Source organism: Sphaeramia orbicularis, chromosome 24 (assembly GCF_902148855.1).
Source record: "Sphaeramia orbicularis chromosome 24, fSphaOr1.1, whole genome shotgun sequence".
Lineage (NCBI taxonomy): Eukaryota > Metazoa > Chordata > Actinopteri > Kurtiformes > Apogonidae > Sphaeramia > Sphaeramia orbicularis.
The window spans coordinates 50,131,877-50,147,150 of NC_043979.1; the positions used below are offsets into that span (position 1 = coordinate 50,131,877).

The following is a 15,274-nucleotide window of genomic DNA, read 5'->3' on the forward strand; positions in this document are numbered from 1 at the left end:
TGTCTGCTGTCTCCTGTCCCCTGTCTGCTGTCTCCTGTCTGCTGTCCCCTGTCTCCTGTCTGCTGTCTCCTGTCTGCTGTCTCCTGTCCCCTGTCTCCTGTCTCCTGTCTGCTGTCCCCTGTCTCCTGTCTGCTGTCTGCTGTCCCCTGTCCCCTGTCTCCTGTCTGCTGTCTCCTGTCTGCTGTCCCCTGTCTGCTGTCCCCTGTCCCCTGTCTCCTGTCTGCTGTCCCCTGTCTCCTGTCTCCTGTCTGCTGTCTCCTGTCTCCTGTCTCCTGTCTGCTGTCTGCTGTCTCCTGTCTCCTGTCTCCTGTCTCCTGTGTGCAGGGGAAGTGTATGAAGCAGGTCCAGGACGTGGTGGAGCGTCTGTGGGACTTCATCGATAAACTGGACATCAACACCTTTGGGAAGTTCCTGGCAGACAACATCGTGGGTTCAGTGCTGGTTTTCTCTCTGTTGTTCTGGGTTCCACTGAGCATCCTGGTCCACTGTGTGGTGGGTACACACAAGTACACACAAGTACACAGACAGTACACAAACAATATACAAAAGTACACAGACAGTACTTGTACCTCAGTTGTGTTGTTTTTTGTGTTTTCAGGATAAGAAGTTGGACCAACAGTACGAACAGAACACCAGGTCCATGTTCTTTCCCAGTGTGAGTACCCCAGAACCAGAACCAGACCATAGACCCCAGACCCAGAACCAGACCCAGAATCAGACCAGAGACCAGAGACCCTAGACCCTAGACTCCAAATCCTAGACCCCAGACCTCGGACCTCATACCTCAGACCCTGGACCTCGTACCTCAGACTCTGGACCTCATACCCCAGACCTCATACCTCAGACCTCATACCTCATACCTCAGACCCTGGACCTCGTACCTCAGACCGGACTCACCGGCGCCCCCTCTGTCCCTCATAGGTCATGGTTCTGGTCCTGATGGGCTTCTGTTCTGCTCCTGTTTTTTTCCCAGAATGCCGAGCTCCTCAGCAGCCTGGAGTCGGCGTCAGTCCGGATCTTCAAACCCCCCAGCTTCCCCCCCCCGGCGGGCCTCCGTTTCCCGTCTGGACCCCAGCAGACCAGCACTCCGCCGGTGTCCGGCTCTGCCCCCGCCCCCGACAGCCCCCGCATGGCCACCATCCAAGAGGACCCCAGCTTCGACTCACATGCGGATCTGGATCCGGACCCGGACCGGGACTCCCTGGAGGAGGCGTTCGGCCGGCCAGGGGGGGCAGCGCCCAGGTCCTTCGAAGACCTGACGGAGACGGCGCCGAGTCGAAGCGAGAAGGCCCTGATGTTCAGACTGAAGAGACAGAGACAGATGGACGCCAAGGAGACACAGTGCTGACCCAGACCTGGACCTGCAGGGACCTGGACCTGCAGGGACCTGAAGAGACCTGGACCCACAGGTCTCTGGTGGTTCTGGGTTTGCTCTCACTGGATCCAGACCAGAGACCAGGACTTGACCTGACGCCAAGATTTAAATATGGACTGACCCGGTACCAGAACCAGACCTGGACCTGGTCTCTGTTGGTGTAGTGGTCTGATGACCTGCAGTCCCTGAACGCATCATTAATGTGGATTTAAGGGTTTTCTTTAAGGTGTTTTTACTAAAATGAAAACCAAAGACCTGATGAAAATCCAACAGCAGGTTTAGTTTGACCCTTTAGGGTTCAGGTCAAAGGTCAAAGGTCAGAAGAACCTCAGACTTCAGCCGTTTTCATTCAAATTGGAACAAAATGAATTTAAGAAAACGCTTCGACGTCTGTTCCAGAAAAACCACAAAGTTTAACAAACATTTTCTGCTTTTATTCAACTTTAATGTTTTTTATGAATAAAAGTTCGTTTACAGATTTAACTTCAACATAATGGATCATTGTGAGTTCAGATCAGCTGATGACGACACTTTTGTCTCTAATTCACTCCATAAACATTTGAGTCAAACACAAACCTTTGGTTTTTCTGCCTGAAACTGGAGAAAAATCACTGAATTCATCCTGTAATGTTTGTTTCTTTTGTTGATTTTTCTCATTAATATTTCATCTCGTTGACGTTTGTCCTTTTTTTAAAATTTGTTTTCTTGTTTTTTTTAAATTTTATAAATAGTATTTTTACAGGTTTGGATTTAATCCAGTTTTTAATAATCACATGATTTTATACGAACACTTTTACTCCTGGTTTCCTTAGTTCACTTGTACTTTTTCTTCTGCGGTTTTCGTTTCTTCTGTGGTGTTGTTTTTTTCTTCTGTGTTTTTTTTTCTTTGGTGGTTCATTTCTTCTTCAGTGGTTTTTGGTTCTTTGGTGGTTCATTTCTTCTTTCAGTGGTTTTGGTTCTTCTTTGGTGGTTCATTTCTTCTTCAGTGGTTTTTGGTTCTTTGGTGGTTCATTTCTTCTTCAGTGGTTTTTGGTTCTTCTTTGGTGGTTCATTTCTTCTTCGGTGGTTTTCGGTTCTTCTTCAGGGTTTCGTCCGTATTGATGATCACTTGTTTGCTTCGTGGTCGTATGTGTTAAAACTGTGGAGATGTGATAAAGTTTTTAAACCTTTATGATAAATGTTTTTTTTAAAGAAACTCATCTGCATCTGGTTTCTGTTCATTTACACGACAAATCAACAACAAACAAAATTAAAACGACAGCAGACGTTGAACAGAAACGACGTTGTGGATTAAACAGTTTCATTTTCATGTTGCATTCGATCATTTTCCTTCCTATAAAAGTGTTTTTTTTTTACAGTAAATCATTGACCTTTAACCTTTAAAAACCTACAGCTGTTTTTCTGTGGATGGAACCTTTTCTAATGGGATTTAGCTGCATTTATTCTAATATTATCATCTATATTTAAAGGTGTCGTATGTAGGACTGTGGCCCAAACTGGTTCTGCAGTCCCATTCAAACACTGTACAGCTGGTCTCCTCTGCTCCTCCCCCAGACTAGGGGTGGACAGATCCAGCATGAGCGTCTACTACTAGTGTTTCCACTAATGCTGTCCACCACAGCAGAAATTTCATACAATAAAATCCTCCCCAGACTGAATCTGCATCAGTCTGATCTAGAACAGAACAGACAAACGTCCTGGACACTGATGAACGTTCACACACATTCAGGAGAGAGAAAAGGAAATGAGCCGCAAGTTTACCTGTTACTGCCGCCAAGTACAAGTGGCACCCCCCCCCCCCCAACCAGCCCCTGGCCGAACCACGGACGCCGGACTACTCAACCCCCCCCACCCACCCACCCACCCTTCAGATTCTACACCACTACATGCAGAGGTCACTTCCACAGAAAACACTGAACTACGAGGGCCGTTCAATAAGTTCATGGCCTCACCCAGAACAGAACAACACAGACTGATAATTTATATTTTATTTTTCAACATAATCTCCATTTACAGCAATGCACTTGGTCCATCGATGTTCAAGCATCACTATCCCATCACGAAAGAATGTAACATCCTGTATTAGAACAACCAGTATTTCTGGGTGAGGCCATGAACTTATTGAACAGCCCTCGTACAAGGAGCTACCATGGACAGAGACCAGTCCTACCCCGGTACCTGGTCTGTTCACCAGGACCAGGAGAACAGACCGCAGCCTGACCCCAGAGAACAGACGGCGGTCCTGGCTCTCAGTGGTTCTTACGGTGGTCAGACTAAGGCAGAGTCGGTGTCAGTTTTCTAATTCTTCTCCTCTTTCAGTCGTCTGTTTCTAATTCTTCTCCAGATCCTTGTTTCTTTTCTCTCTTTGTCGTCGTTGGAATAATCCCTTTAGTCCTTTTGGGTTTCTTCAGGTCAGACATTTGTGCTCATAAATGTTCAGCTGCAGCTCAGTGGAACTGCCAACCTGGATGAACAAAGGTACTGACTCTGTGATTGGCAGACAGGTGATGGGCGGAGCCTCAGACCAAAACACACAGTGACATCATAACCATCATCTGGGGGCTGACACTGAGCTTTAAATGTAAATATTCTGTCTGGACTACGACTGTCACTGAGATCAGGATTTAAATGAACAGGATTCCTTCATGTCTGCTGACAGTCAGGACCATTTTAGAATGACTGAGAACAGAATTCTACAGACTGCACCTTTAACATTTTTTCAGTATAAATCCTGTATTTTCTATATTTAATTCACTGATCATGTAGATGTTGATTAAAACTCAGAGTAAATTCCAAGGTTATTTTATCAGAAACAGAAAACTGAAGAAAAAGTGACTTTTTAATTTAAAACTAAGTGTTTACAACTTTTTGTTCATTTTTTCCTTTTATTTCATCTGTTTTTGTTGCTATTATTTATTTATATTTGTTCATCTTTTGCTTATTTTTTTTTTAACATTATTTATTATTTTGTAGCTTTTTTAAATTCATTTTGCTGTTTCCGCGGTAACTACAGAGCCTCTGAACGTCCAAATATGGTCATATCTGATGACCATGAACAGATGAAGAACTGTATTTGACACCAGTTATTTCCACGTATAGTATAGATATATATAGTTTACAGTATATATATATATTTAGTATTGACAGTGTCAGTGGATCAACAGGAATTAAAAACTTTAGTTTTTGGGTTTTTAATGACGCTCTTAAACACAAACGTTCTTTTAAATCAGTTTCAGTCGACATCAGATTTTATTTTTTTCTTCAAGAACAAATGATTTTTATACAAAACGATACAAAAACAGCAGAATCACAGAAGTCGAACCGGTCCACGACAGTCCAGATCACATGACTGTGACATCGCGGGGTGGGCGTGGTCAGAAGGCGGGGCTTAAGGCGTCATAGAGGCGATGGACGGCGACTTCGACCATGTCCCGCAGAGACTCGTCCTCTGGACACGACACCGACTGAGACGAGAGGACAGAGGTCAGAGGTCAACGGGGGGTCAGGGGGCAGAGTCTGGACTGAAGCGGATCAGGTTCAGGACTGAAGCGGATCAGGTTCAGGACTTGGACTCACCCGGGTTTCAGTGTCCACCAGTGCTGTGACTCCGTCCACCGTCACACTCAGCTGTTTACCGTCTGTGGAAGTTACGTAGTCGTCCCCGAACATGTCACTGCAGACACACAACAGACACACAACACAATGTAACACACAACAGAAAAGTTCAAAGACACAGCTGACAATGATGCGTTCAAAGACACAGCTGACAATGATGCGTTCAAAGACACAGCTGACAATGATGCGTTCAATGTCCTGAAACTCACTGCAGCATCAGACTGAGGCGCTCCACGAACACTTCACTGTCACACGTTTCCCTCCGACCTTCAACGACTGAAACACAACAGACGGGTTCACACTGTCAATCCAACACACTGCATCACATGACACAGGTGGCGGTGTGGTGCGTTTACTGACACTTCTGAGCATTGGGGTTGGACTGGAGCTCCAGGACCACCACGGTGATGAAGTCTGCGTACATGTCGTTGAGCGGGTTGGCGACCCACTGGAAAAAAAACAACCAAATCACACACAACAGGCTTTAATGGGATGTGAGGCGTTCAGGGACACCACGTCTCCAGGGTAACAGAAGGTCAAAGGTCATCTGTACTGACCTCCAGCACCACCATCCCTGCCTCATGTACCAGCGTGATGCTTTTAAAGACCTTGATGGTGATTTTCTCCGTCTTTTCCACCTGCTCCACGTCTCCTAAGAACACAAACGCATCACGTGGAAACAGCAGGAAAAATGGCCAACGGCGCGGTCATCAAAAGGGAGGCGCGGTGCGTTCAGGTGCAGTCGGGTGTGGTGCGGACTCACCTGCGAGGCTGCGGAGTTGGCTGACCAGCAGAGAGATGGGTCCGGTGTAGGGGATGGCCTGGGTCTGGGTCACCATGCCCATGGACAGGTCTGTGTAGTCTGGGAACACCGGAAAACCACAGACACTGAATGCATCATACTGAAAACACACACACACAAGGAGGGGAAACCACAGACACTGAACGCAACATAATGGAAACGCATACATGAAGACGGAAAACCACAGACCCTGAATGCATCATACAGGAAACGGATACACCCGGAGGGAAAAAGACAGACCCTGAAGGCATCATACTGAAAACACACTCACAATTAAGGAAAATTACAGACCCTGAACACATCATGATGGAAACACACAATAAAGGAAAACTACAGACCCTGAATGCATCATGATGGAAACACACAGTAAGGAAAACTACAGACCCTGAATGCCTCACAGTGGAAACACATACACAATTATGGAAATCTACAGACCTTGAATGCATCATACAGGAAACAGATACACCAGGAGGGGAAAATAACAGACCTTGAAGGCATCATAATGGAAACACATACAAAGTTAGGAAAACTACAGACCCTGATTGCATCATACTGAAAATATATAAGGAAAACTACAGACCCTGAACGCATCACGGTGGAAACACATACACAGTGAAGGAAAACTACAGACCCTGAATGCATCGCAATGGAAACTCATGCACAAAGAGGGAAAACCAGGGACCCTGAACACAACATACTCAGGTATGTGTGGTTTGAAAACACACAAAAATGGAGGGAAACCAGGGTCCCTGAATGCACCATACCCAGATTATCAGGGTTTTTGTGAATCCAGAGTAAATAAAAATCATTCATTAATAAAACAAGTTGTTCTTTTATCTAAATGTAACGTCAACTGTACGTTTGGCTCCTCCCCCTTCCCCCTAGAGGTGGGTCATACTCACCGGAGAGGTCAGACGGCGTCAGGATGTGGTAGTTGAAGTTCCGTTTGACCAGGATCCCAGAGACCCGCTGTCCCTGAACACACTTCCTGTCTGCCAGAGACCCCATGACCTGAGGAGCAGAGCATGCTGGGAGTTAGCGGTGGCACGTTCTGCGATGGCGTCGGACAGATGTGAACCTGAGGCGGACCTTGGCCAGTTTCTCTCCTCTGAAGTTGAGTGTGACGGCCTCGGTGTTCCTGGGGTTGTGCACTTCGATGTGGACGTCGTCGTTGTCCTCATACTCGCGGATCAGCGCCGCCTTCAGACGCGCCATCTCATTCTGCTCACCGTGGACCAGGATCTGATGGACCGACCAACAGCAGCGCAGCGTTTTTAAAGACCGCCCACTTTGGGTCCACTGTAGTGTGGCGTCGTGTGTCCAGGTCTGTTGTGTTTGTTAGACTGTGTCGTGGTGTGTTGTTGCGTGTCGTGTTGTTGCGTGCGGTCCGTACCACGTGCGGGGGTTTGAGCGCTCTGATGAACTCGCTGGTCTGCTGATAATCTGTGTGAGCGGAAAAGGAGATGTAATCCACCGACATCTTCAGAGGAAGCTTCTGTCCAGACATGGTGGTGATTTCATCTGGTTCTGTCATGATGTGCTGAACAAACACACAAACAAACAAACACACAAACAAACAAACACACACACAGATTGGATTCAACTGAACGTCGATGTTTTCTGATCTAAAACAGCAGCAGTGATTAAACTGACAGATTCATCTGGTTCTGATCCATTTATACTTTTATTCAACCTGGAAAACCCAGTCTGAACAAACTGGAACCATCACAGACGTGTGGACGCAGAACTGCACACAGGTACAAAGGGGGGATCTGTGGGGGTGTTCTCCATGGTTTTGTGTGTATTTGTTGTGTGTATCTGTGTGTACCTTTGCCAGCGTTCCCTCCACACAGTACCCTGCTATAATCACTCCGTTCCTCTTGTCGGTGCACCAGCTCTCAAACAGTTCCCTGGACAAACCGCTCTGCATCATCCCAGGAGACGCCATCACCACGCTGGGCCCGATGTCATCGAAGTGGTCCATGCTCTGAAGAAAGGAGACGGACCGAAGTGAACGGACCAGAACAGGGAACGGACCAGAACAGACAGTGGGCGTGGCCTAACCTTGAGGTTGCTGATGTGCTTGAAGACGAAGGGGTTGTTGATGTTGATGGCCTTGCGGATCTTGTCGTTCATGGCGTTGATGTAGGTCTGGTAGACGGCCATGCACTTCTTAGCCAGAGATGAGGCGTAGTAGATGGGGATGTCGTGGAGCTCCGGGTGGTTCTGCCAGTACTCATCTGACCCACAAACACACAGGGGGCACATTAAAGACCAGGTCCACCTGGACCAGGTCCACCTGGACCAGGGGGATCTGGACCAGGAGGACCTGCATTAGAGCGTCAGTATCAGCAGAAGATGAGGAGAAGGAGGAGGAGGAGGAAGAGGAGGTGTATTTATGTTGGTTTGACTGTAGAAGGCTCAGATAAATGTGTGTTTTACCACAAAATGAAAGAACTGAACTGTCAATATTTGTCCATTAATAATAATAATAATAATAATTATTATTATTATTATTATATGGAATAAATGCTTTAAACAGTGGGTCAGAGGAGACAGCCTTGTATGTCTGTGTTGCCATTGTATGTTTCCGTTGCAGTTGTGTCTGTGTTGTGTTGTTGTGCGTCTGTATTGTGTCTGCATTGTGGTTGTGCGTTGCGGTAGTGCATCTGTGTTGCCGTTGTGTGTTGCTGTTGTGCGTCTGCGTTGCCGTAGTGCCTTGTGGCAGTGCCTGCACTGACCCAGGATCAGCAGCAGTTCCTGGGCTCGTCCCAGAGCGAACACTGGGATCAGACATCGTCCTTCACGGTTGACGATGTCATGGACGGTGTTACAGAAGCGAGCCTCCCTCTCCTCTCTCTTCTCATGGATGTGAGTCCCATAGGTCGACTCCTGACGGACGGACAGACAGACAGACAGACAGACAGACAGTTTGCTTCCTCTCATCTAAACCATCGACAGATGGAAACTAAAGGAATTCAGTCCGACTGTTGATTCAGATCTGCACATTCTACTGTCTGAACAGTTCTATTGTATTCTGTTTGTTTGTTGTTCATTTGTTGTTTGGTTGTAGTTTGATGTTTGTTGTTTATTTCGTTGTTTGTTTGTTTGTCTTGTGTTCCTCACGGTGATGAGGATGTCCGGCTTAACACTTGGAATCTCCGCTGCCATCAGGTGTCGATCCTCCTGACGGGAGAAGTCTCCTGTGTACAACAACTGAACAGACAAACAAACGGGTTAACGATGACCTACCGCCGCCGCCATCACCATCAGAGGTTAAACACAAACACCTGCGTCACCTTAACGCCGGCGATCTCGATCATGAACATGGCGGCGCCAAGGACGTGTCCGGCGTGGTAACACCAGAACTTGATGCCGGCGACCTCCTTGACCTCATGGAAGTTGATGGTCTCGATCTTCTCCATACTGGCCTCCAGGTCGGTCTCAGAGTACAGCATGTCATCAGCCGCAATGTTACTGCAGACGAGGATGAGGGAATAAAAACCCACAGGTAAACTACTGCAGACGAGGACGAGGTGAATAAAAACCCACAGGTAAACTACTGCAGACGAGGATGAGGGAATAAAAACCCACAGGTAAACTACTGCAGACGAGGACGAGGTGAATAAAAACCCACAGGTAAACTACTGCAGACGAGGACGAGGGAATAAAAACCCACAGGTTAACTACTGCAGACGAGGACGAGGTGAATAAAAACCCACAGGTTAACTACTGCAGACAAGGGAATAAAAACCCACAGGTAAACTACTGCAGACGAGGACGAGGGAATAAAAACCCACAGGTAAACTACTGCAGACGAGGACGAGGGAGTAAAAACCCACAGGTAAACTACTGCAGATGAGGACGAGGGAGTAAAAACCCACAGGTAAACTACTGCAGACGAGGACGAGGGAGTAAAAACCCACAGGTAAACTACTGCAGACGAGGACGAGGGAGTAAAAACCCACAGGTAAACTACTGCAGACGAGGACGAGGGAATAAAAACCCACAGGTAAACTACTGCAGACAAGGACGAGGGAGTAAAAACCCACAGGTAAACTACTGCAGACGAGGACGAGGGAGTAAAAACCCACAGGTAAACTACTGCAGACGAGGACGAGGGAGTAAAAACCCACAGGTAAACTACTGCAGACGAAGATGAGGGAATAAAAACCCACAGGTAAACTACTGCAGACGAGGACGAGGGAGTAAAAACCCACAAAACACAAGGAAAAATCAGAGAAAAAACTACAATAATGTCATCATAACAAACAGAGAAATGTTAACCCTCTGGTATTACAGGTCAGAATCTGATCTGAATCTGATCTAGATCTGGTCTGACCCACCTGACTTTGACGTAGTCAGACAGCAGCCAGCGGTAGATGGCTTTGGTGGCGTGGGTCATGAAGGTGCGTCCTTTGAAGCTGGTCTTCTGCAGGAACCAGGGCAGAGCTCCACAGTGGTCCAGATGGAAGCTGAGGGACACACACAACATGTCAGCAGAACCAGCAGAACCCGGTAAAACCCAAGTGGACCAGAGGCCGGACTCACTGGCTGATGAGCAGCAGGTCGACCTCGGCCGGGTCGATCAGGTCGATGAACGGCAGCGCGTCCATCCCCTCCAGACCCGGATGGATCCCACAGTCCAACTGCAGAACAACAGGCAGGTTCTGAGCATGTGCAGCTTTGTCTTTTACATCTGACACGGACCACTCACACTCACCATGATCTTCCTTCCTTTAAACTCCAGGATGATGCAGGATCGTCCCACTTCCTGTCCCGCCCCCCTGGAAACAAACGCAGTCACATCCACACACATCAATCAAACGTCTGCACATTTAAAGGCTCACATCATCTCTGTGAAAGAAGACACGAATGAATATGGATTCAACTGAGGGGTCCTTAAGGTCAAAGGTCATTATGGTTGGACAGATACCACGTGTCACAATATATCACGACTTTGAATGCATTTAAATGGATTTAAACTGAATTTGAATGGATCTAGACTGAATTTGAATGGATTTAAACTGATTTTAAATTGATTTAAACTGAATTTGAAAGGATTTAAATTGACTTTGAATGGATTTAAATAGATTTAAACTGACTTTGAATGGATTTAAACTGAGCGGTTCCTTTTGTCGGTTCTTCCAGGCAGTTTTCTTTCCCAGTTCTGCTCATAGTGATAACAGATCCTAGACCGGAGGTAACAGATGGAAACAGACCATAATATTACATTAGAACATAATCAGGTACTTATCATTATTCATTTTACTTCCTCACCACTTGTTTCTACTAGTACTTTCCAATATGTAACTGCATTTTTCCCTCCTGTATTTTTTTTTTTTTTTTTTTGGGGGGGGGGGTTATTTCTTGTGTATATATTTGGTGTATGTGCTGAACCTGCTGAACTGTATTGACCACAGGATCAATACAGTTCTATTTGATCTAATCTAATCGGATCTAAAACTAAGTCAAACTCATCAAAGCGAAAACTCAAACATATTTAATAAACTATGAAAACTCTGGTTTGGAGATTCACTGCAAAAAACAAACAAAAAAACTAACCAAAGTGAAGGACAAACTAACATTAAAACCTGGAAAAGCTTTAGTTTAAGTGTCACTTATTTAACATGAGGTTCATGACGGACGAACTTTGAACTTTTCTGAGTTCAAAACACACTTTAATAGACGCACTTTGTGTATTTTACTGGAGCCGATATAAAGTCTACCTGTTACAGAGGAGTTAAATGTCCTTAAACTCCAGAGTTCCTTCATGTTTCTTCGTCAGTTCGTGTCTCGGTTTTAAAAGCCTTTAATTGTCAGTGGAGTTCCCCTTAAAATACCCTTAAAGTTCTTTTTTTTACTCACAGAGGCCGAATCACCAGCTGGTCACTCTCCTCCGCCGGAACCACCGAGTCCACTTTACGTTTCGTTGTCATTTTTATTCACACTAACCGCACAAATACGACAAAAACAACAGCTAAAACATTACTTAGTTAACTAATGTTAGCAACGCGCCGCTCACAAGTTTTACTGTGACGTCACTTCCTGTTGGGGGTAAAAATCCTTCCGTTAGAAACTGGATCCAGCGTTGGTTCCGCTTAGATGAAGCTGGATTTAGTTCAATAATATATTTCATATTTTTCATATTTTTTTCAAACAAAAGCGACAGACTTGTTCAGTTTTAAAACAAACAAATGTAAAAAAGTTGTGTTTTTTTTTTTTTTTTCCGTTTTTTCTTTTTTCTCTTTTGTTGTGGTTTAATAGGTTTGTTATATATGTTTTTTGTGTCTGTGTGGTTCCTTATGTATAAATACATGTTTATGTAAATGTATAATTTAACATAACAGCAACAAAAAGAAACAAATAAAAAATGTAAAAATGTTCAAATATAGAAGAAGGAATGATAATAAATACAGAATGTTTGGAGATAAAACTTTTATCCCAAAATAATGAATCAATTTCTTAATAGAAAATAAGTCTGATAAATACTGAGGTTATTATTATGAAAATAAGTGCTTAGTTTCCTCCAAACACCAAAAATAATTATTGTTACCATGAGAAAACTCACTGCTTTATTTCATTAATTTGTTAATTTCCTGTACCACACTGTAACTTTGACTTTTTTTTTTTTTTTTTTTTTACATTTTATTAGAACATTTTATTCATAATGCAGTTTGGACAAATATAAAATAAAAAAAATTAGCTGTTCTTTTTGTTAAGAAAGAAAAGGTAATTTAAAATCAAACTAACATAGAACAGGACATTCAGTTTTAGTTCTACTTTAAATGAGCGTTTCTTTCACTCTTTGCTTTAATACTTGTTTGATTAATAAACCTCGTCCAAATATTTCATATAATGAAATATTTATCACGAGTAGTTCAAGTGAGAAAAATAATCACCATTATGTTCCTCAAGAAATTAACATATTAAAAGAAATGCACAATTTTATAACAAAATAATAGATTCATTATTATGAAAAAAGTAAACTGATGATCGATCCATCATGAGGAAACCTGTGTGTGTGTTCTGTCATATTTGTTGAATAACTGGATTTTTCTGTCCCTTTATAAGTATTTTATTTTTGCATTAAAGAGCTGAATTATATCTAAAAGTGAAAAAAGAAAGAAATGACTATAAAATTAAAATAAAAATCCACATTATATCAAAGTCTGACCTAAAATGTTAAAAATTTTTTTTTAAAAAAGTCAACGCTGACAATATAAAAAAGAAAGAAAAAGAAAAATACAAAGAACAAAAATGGACATTTTATCAACTAAAAATGTAAAACTAAAAAACATCCACAGACTGATAATAATTATAATAATAAGAAGAAGAACAAACAGATGTAGAAGTTATGACGAGAAAAATAAAACTCACAGTTACTGTCTGAATATTTTAATGACTGAAGGTCACAAAGAAAAGATAAAAACAGGACAACCCCACAGTTTCCCTTCGTCCAACGAGTTAAAAGATGAAACTAAAAAACACATCAAACCTTGGAAGCAGACACGTCCACTTCCTCCACCTTTAACCTCAAACACACAAACCTCCATCCACACTTTCACCTCAAAGTTTCTCCAGTTAAATGTGACTCAGTTCCAGTCTGTTTTTAACATAACTAAACCTTTACGTCCCTTTATTTTGAATTTAATTAATTAACTGTTCGGCTGAAGATGCAGAAGACGAGGACGTACTGGTTTGACCGCCTCAAAAAAAACATGGAATTTATTCAGTTAGAAAAAAAGAGCCGATTATTCCAGCCTGTTTGTTTTTATAAAATATTCCGTTTAAATGTGAACGTGTTTTTCCAGTCCAATAGTCTTAGTCAAACTGTTCATTAAAGCAGAAACTGTCTTTGACGGAAAAAAGCTGGAACCATTGACTCAGCTGCTGTTACACGGAAAAGAAAGAAGGGATGCTCCACCATCTTCATCACCATCATCATCATCGTCACTATTGTCATCGTTGTCGTTGTTGTTATCGTCACCTCGTCGTCGCCATCACCATCATCATCATCAGCCCAGTTGGACTTCCTGTCTTCAGTGAAGCTCCTCCCACCAGGGTCATGAAGTCCTTTTATGGACAGTAACAGAAGGTCAAAGGTCATTGTCGCTGAGGTTCAGGGTTCACGGATCAGCAGGTCAGAGGTTCAGTTCTTGCTCTTGTTGTTGTTGCAGGTTCTGGTTTTGGTTCTAGTTTTTGCTCTGGTCTCGTTCCGGGCTGGTCAGACCCGGTTCGTCTGACTGAACAGGAAGTGGGCGGCGGTCACTCTGTGATGAAGTGGACGAAGGTGACGGGAAACACCCCCCGTCGGGTCGGATCTCCTTCGATGTGGCCGATCTGGTGGAGCAGAAGACCACCAGAATCAGAACCAGGATCAGAACCAGAACCAGGATCAGGATCAGGATCAGGATCAGGATAATTAATGATGGAATGGACCATGTGACCCGTCATGTGACCTCAAACAGGTTTCAGTCTCATTAACTTCCATCCTTTTCCTTTTTCTGTCACTAATTCTGTTTTTCTTGTTCACTAATTCTAAAAAATAAACTCAGACTCAATTACAGAGAATCTGATGTTTGTAACGAGGTAGAAAATTAACATATGAACTAAAGTTTTATTATTATAAACTTTAACTATAATGTATTTAATAGAGGACGGCGACTGGAGGAGTTCATGGAACTGAATGAACAGCTGTTGAGTAACAACATTCAATTCAAACAAAGAGTTTTCAGCAAAAACCACAAATAAGGGTTTGACAGGTGCAGATGTGTTTGTGTCTGTTTGTTTCTGTGTTTGTTTGTGTTTGGAACCCCTTCAGGTCCTGTGCTGTGGGTCTAAACTCACCCACCACTCCCCGTCCTCCTCCCCCTCCACCACGATCACCTCTCCTTCTCTGAACGTCAGCTCGTCCTCGTTATCGGCTGAACAGTTATAGATGGCCTTCACCCTCTGAGGCTTCTGCTTCTGCACACGCCAAAACAACAATAACAATAATAATAGAGAATTTGAACAAACTCAATGAGAAAATGAACAAAAATGACAAAAAAATGAACAAGAAATGAATAAAATAATCAACAAAATTCATAAAAATGTGCAAATTTGATGAAAAATTAACAAACTAGTCAATGACAAATTGAGAAAATGTACAAAAAATGAAGCAGAAACTGAGCAAAAATAAACACAAAGAAAAAGAACAAAATCAACAAAAAATGGATGAAGCTAACAAGAAAAATAAGTCAACACACAATGAGAAACGTAAAAGAAAATTAATAAAAATGAACATGATAAAGAAAATTAGGCAGAAAAAAACATTAAGATAATGAACAAAATACAGAAACAGTAAAGAATTTGAACAAAGTCTTTGAAAAAATGGACATAAAAAAGTCACAAAAAATGCAGATATTTCATCGTAATGGTTCCCTGAGTTTTAACGGTATTAATAATTACCGTTGGATCTGCTTAGCATTAGCTTACGG

The 15,274-nt window shown here is 43.3% G+C and overlaps 3 protein-coding genes across 4 annotated transcripts in view; 1 reads left to right on the forward strand and 2 right to left on the reverse strand.

Annotated features, from left to right (window-relative positions):
- Window positions 1–2,570, forward strand: part of adam17b (ADAM metallopeptidase domain 17b) — a 15,775-nt gene extending 13,205 nt beyond the window's left edge. Inside the window, exons 16-18 of the mRNA XM_030128974.1 lie at window positions 325–492; window positions 599–655; window positions 974–2,570. Of these exons, the coding sequence (XP_029984834.1) occupies window positions 325–492; window positions 599–655; window positions 974–1,348 (600 nt within the window). The 3' untranslated portion in view covers window positions 1,349–2,570. The remainder of the gene's footprint in view (window positions 1–324; window positions 493–598; window positions 656–973) is intronic.
- A 2,021-nt stretch (window positions 2,571–4,591) lies between these two features.
- LOC115415100 (cleavage and polyadenylation specificity factor subunit 3-like) overlaps window positions 4,592–15,274 on the reverse strand; it is a 29,388-nt gene continuing 18,705 nt past the window's right edge. Inside the window, exons 1-18 of one of the 2 annotated variants that reach the window (XM_030128549.1) lie at window positions 11,661–11,731; window positions 10,516–10,579; window positions 10,344–10,441; window positions 10,139–10,267; window positions 9,092–9,269; window positions 8,919–9,008; window positions 8,534–8,684; window positions 7,857–8,032; window positions 7,621–7,779; window positions 7,186–7,332; window positions 6,882–7,034; window positions 6,695–6,803; window positions 5,754–5,852; window positions 5,548–5,642; window positions 5,351–5,438; window positions 5,200–5,266; window positions 4,952–5,048; window positions 4,592–4,839 (exon numbers count right to left, since the gene is read on the reverse strand). In XM_030128549.1, the coding sequence (XP_029984409.1) occupies window positions 4,750–4,839; window positions 4,952–5,048; window positions 5,200–5,266; window positions 5,351–5,438; window positions 5,548–5,642; window positions 5,754–5,852; window positions 6,695–6,803; window positions 6,882–7,034; window positions 7,186–7,332; window positions 7,621–7,779; window positions 7,857–8,032; window positions 8,534–8,684; window positions 8,919–9,008; window positions 9,092–9,269; window positions 10,139–10,267; window positions 10,344–10,441; window positions 10,516–10,579; window positions 11,661–11,731 (2,061 nt within the window). In that variant the 3' untranslated portion in view covers window positions 4,592–4,749. Of the gene's footprint in view, window positions 4,840–4,951; window positions 5,049–5,199; window positions 5,267–5,350; window positions 5,439–5,547; window positions 5,643–5,753; window positions 5,853–6,694; window positions 6,804–6,881; window positions 7,035–7,185; window positions 7,333–7,620; window positions 7,780–7,856; window positions 8,033–8,533; window positions 8,685–8,918; window positions 9,009–9,091; window positions 9,270–10,138; window positions 10,268–10,343; window positions 10,442–10,515; window positions 10,580–11,660; window positions 11,732–15,274 lie in introns of those variants that run through there. The other variant, XM_030128551.1, reaches the window with a different exon arrangement.
- The window catches only part of asap2b (ArfGAP with SH3 domain, ankyrin repeat and PH domain 2b), a 33,652-nt gene continuing 33,020 nt past the window's right edge, over window positions 14,643–15,274 (reverse strand). The window contains exon 27 of the mRNA XM_030128548.1: window positions 14,643–14,762. The gene's annotated coding sequence lies outside the window, so the exon portion shown is untranslated. The remainder of the gene's footprint in view (window positions 14,763–15,274) is intronic.